Raw genomic sequence first — 3,699 nt, 5'->3', positions numbered from 1 at the left:
CGGTGTTACGTCAGCGTAAAATGTGAAGAATTTGACGTCATCCGCAGCCCAAACAGCCTGAAACTGCAGGAAAGACTTTTTAAAGATGTAAACAAACTCCCACCCAACTACAGGATCTAAAAACGTGGAATACTGCTTATAGGAGATAGTAAACAAAGACATTATCACTAAACATAACTGTGGAAATAAACCTTTAAATCACACAACTAACAACACCAGTCTCTACAGCTGAAAGTGGGCAACATGTTTCCTCCTACAGGTGTTTTTGTTTTTATCCTGACCTTATTTGTATGAATTCTATATAAAATATCTCATTTTACAGCTTATTTTAGATGTCCTTTTTTGTATTGATAGTCTCAGCATATTTTTTTCCCTTTTATAAAAAAGCCTAACCAAGGAATATGTTTGCAGATTACTCTTTGGCTAGAAAGTTGATGTACAAAGTAAAAGATGCATTGTTTTAGCATGGAGCATTATTTTTTAGTGATTTAAATATGCTGGAGAAGATTCTCCATCATCCAGGACATGGTGAATCCAAAAAAGGGTAAAAATGCTCCATTATAGGTTTTTGAAAGCTAATGATTACTATTTACTTATTCATTATTTACTATTCACTCAGCATTACACTTCTTAAATACAGTGGTAATTTTTCTTAAAATAAGTGTACTTCAACACTGAACACAGAGGCAACATTATTCCACATTTATCACATCTCTCTCCTGCGTTCATAAAATAAAAGCAAACATCAACAAAGTCCCAAGAAACAGGTTTAAGTTAATAATAATTTAAAATGATAACAATTTACAAAATCCTCTGTTCTTTCCATTGTCTTGCTGCCATACTGAAAGTATAATTAATGTAGCATTTTCAGTGTAAATAAACATAGTGTATACAAATGTGAAGGTAAAACATTCCTACAGTACACTCAGTACATATCATTATCACAGTGAATCTGAATTAGTGCATTGGGTTTTGACAGCTGTCAGGTGGTAGCAGACAGAAAATGTTGTTCTGTGCAGCAAACATTTTTCCATCTTCCCTGGTCGTGACGTAGCCACTGCAGACACACGGAGGCCGGTGCGAGATCTGCAGCCTCAGAAGAATCCCAAACAGTTTCCTAATTGTTGAGACTGCTGGGGCTTTTTCTGCAGCCGGTTCTTTAGACATTCTTCCTGGAAGAAGAAACACGTTGAGTTCAAGAGGGGTGACAAAAGACAGTTTCACGTGATATCTCCTGTTTAGCCATTTGCATCCCCAAAAAGATAAGGCAGCACTTTGATGACCTTTGTATTCATACAGAGAAACAATAATTAAAGATCTAGCATGCCTTAAAGGAACGCATGTCACACGCTACATTTTATGCCAGAGTATTAGACTAAGATCACTTCATGTTAAGAAATGATGGAGTTGTAGCCGATTTGGTCAACCCTTCAAAGTAACACTATGCACAATCTCATCCAATACTGCAGGATGTCACACTCAGAGTACGTGTTCTGAATGACTTTCAGCAGCAGGCAACAATAACCAGTGAAAGACGGAGTGAATACGAAGGAAGCTGCAGCCAGTGAGACTTACAGTAATAAAACAGTCGGTCCCTGGAGTAAACTTATAGGTCATTAACTGTGAGATATGGCTGGCGGGGGCGAGGACGTGGAGGTGCAGGTGGCCTACAGATATGAAGGGAGGCTTATGGAATCCCAGCCTGAAGAGACATAAAAGACAGAAAATAATAAATAACAGCAGTTTGTAACTCTGACTGCTGTTATCACAACAAAACACACCACCGAGCGTCAATCTACACTAATGTTCTGCTACTTTTAGCTTTTAGCTGCTATTCTGCTTTTAGTTTTCAGCTTACCTTTTCCTACTTTTAGCTTATTCCGAGCCCGTTGCAACTCTAAGCTTTTAGCCAGCATTTTAATACATTTAGCTTTTAGCAAGCCTTTGGCTACATTTAGGTTTTAGCAAACCTTTTGTTACTTTTAGGTTTTAGCCAGGCTTTTGCTACTTTTAGCTTTTAGTACTATTGTGCTCTCAGTTTTCAGCTCGCCTTTTGCTGCTTTTATCTTAAATCTAGCCTGTTGCTACCTTTAGTTTTTAGTCAGGTTGCTACTTTTAGCTACCCTTTTGTTATTTTAACTTTTAATGAAATCCTTTTGCCACTTTTAGTTTTGAGGTAGCGTTTGCCTACTTTTGGCTTTTAGCTTGCATCTTGCGTCATTTAGCCTTTAGCTCGTGTTCTGCTTCTTTTAGCTTTAACAGTTAAGTTTCAGCTGTTCAGCTAATTTCAGCTGTCATTCAGCTCTCACTGTGGTTTCTTTTCTCTCGTTCTTTGTTTTCCATTTCAAACGTTCTCCCTCAGTGTTCCACTCTGTCGCCAAACGTGTCCTCAGGGGACTTTTGTTAATTTTTTGTTGTTCAGGATTTGTTTCAACACATTTCTTATATTTTTAGGGTCCTTGACTCTTTATGCTTTTGGAATCTGGGTTCAGTTAGTAACAAAAACAGGAATAACTGGTCGGTTCTTTTTTAAAATTTGCATTTCAGTACAGAAACACGCTCCAACCTTCTCCACCTGTACCTACCTCACATCCTCCATATTAGTGATCCCCTGGTCACGAAGTGCAGCTCGGCCCAGTTCAACCATCTGTTCAACTGTTGAATACATAACTTGTTATTGTAAAAAAAAAAAAAAAAAAAAAAAAAAAAGAAAAAAAAAAGTAAAACAAAGCATTTACAACACATACATGACTGTGAGGCAGAAGGACAGGTGTGAACACATCTTTATTTTTTACACTGACCGAGTTTGATGTGTTTTCTGTTCAGTGAGTGGCAGCTGTGAATGTGCTCTCTGGGAATAACCAGGAAGTGATGAGGAGCCACAGGAAAAACATCCCTGAAACACACCAGCTCTTTATTCTGCAGGGGAGGGGGGAAACAACAGACGTTAAGACACATTACTGGTTCAAGCTACACCTTAGCGGTGAAAACAGTAATATTTACCTTTGCTAAAACAGCCCGACACAGCCCCAACTTTAGCCCCGACACAAGATGGCGCCCGATTGAAGGAGCGCTCCAATTGACAGCAGCGCTGAAGCCGATATATACGTTTATATCTACGTTTAAATCTATTGTCCTGTCCAATTCAAGGAGGAAGCCGCTTACCCGTGTTCCTACAGACTTTCAGCACCATTAAACAACATTCACGAATCTTTGTTTAAACGCACAGCGAGTTTTAACTTGAGTGGAACTACTTGACCCGAGTGTAAAAACGCCTTACCTGTTTAATAATTTTCGTTTCTTCGTCTCTGTTGTGCGCTATCAAGCAGAAAATACACGATTCATCAACATCTTCTTCTTTTTTCGACATGATTTCTGCTCGTCTGAACTTCCCTTGGCATTGTTTTTGTTTCCTGGTTACTGGGGTTACGCCTTGGACGACTACCAAAGATCGTCTAATTAAGCGAAGAGAGATGGCTCTGTGCTCCCTCAAGAATCGGAGTATGAATGAACCGTCAAGCATTTTCCAGATCAGTTCAAATATATTTTAATAATCTACAGAGGGAAAATTGTTCGGTTACAGCACTCCATAAGCAGAATAAAAGTAAGAGTAAATGAAAAAGAAAAAAAAACCCACAAGAGGTAATACAATAATGGACAAAACTAGGGAAATAATATGTTATATTTGTCATTTCATAT

At 38.4% G+C, this 3,699-nt stretch overlaps 1 protein-coding gene across 2 annotated transcripts; it reads right to left on the bottom strand.

Annotated features, from left to right (window-relative positions):
- Positions 1–464: 464 nt before the first annotated feature.
- LOC119617986 (histidine triad nucleotide-binding protein 3-like) lies at positions 465–3,442 on the bottom strand. Of its 2 annotated transcripts, none has more exons than XM_037981563.1 (5): positions 3,281–3,442; positions 2,802–2,919; positions 2,586–2,655; positions 1,576–1,702; positions 465–1,168 (listed from the first exon to the last, which is right to left on the bottom strand). In XM_037981563.1, exons 1-5 carry the CDS (start codon positions 3,368–3,370, stop codon positions 1,160–1,162), a joined length of 414 nt encoding a protein of 137 aa, XP_037837491.1. In that variant the 5' UTR covers positions 3,371–3,442; the 3' UTR covers positions 465–1,159. The 2 variants fall into 2 exon arrangements, with proteins under 2 accessions (XP_037837491.1, XP_037837490.1); XM_037981562.1 differs by having other exon boundaries at positions 465–1,172; positions 3,281–3,439.
- Positions 3,443–3,699: the final 257 nt, after the last annotated feature.

This window comes from Kryptolebias marmoratus, linkage group LG19 (assembly GCF_001649575.2).
Source record: "Kryptolebias marmoratus isolate JLee-2015 linkage group LG19, ASM164957v2, whole genome shotgun sequence".
NCBI classification, from domain to species: domain Eukaryota; kingdom Metazoa; phylum Chordata; class Actinopteri; order Cyprinodontiformes; family Rivulidae; genus Kryptolebias; species Kryptolebias marmoratus.
This window is presented reverse-complemented; position numbering and strand designations above follow the sequence as displayed.

Excerpts from the sequence above, each read along its gene's own strand:
- LOC119617986 (XM_037981562.1), bottom strand. The coding sequence starts at position 3,370 with ATGTCGAAAAAAGAAGAAGATGTTGATGAATCGTGTATTTTCTGCTTG. Across the intron at positions 2,920-3,280 it reads AAACGAAAATTATTAAACAG|AATAAAGAGCTGGTGTGTTT; the intron begins GTAAGGCGTTTT and ends CCTCCCCTGCAG. Across the intron at positions 2,656-2,801 it reads CAGAAAACACATCAAACTCG|TTGAACAGATGGTTGAACTG; the intron begins GTCAGTGTAAAA and ends TGTATTCAACAG.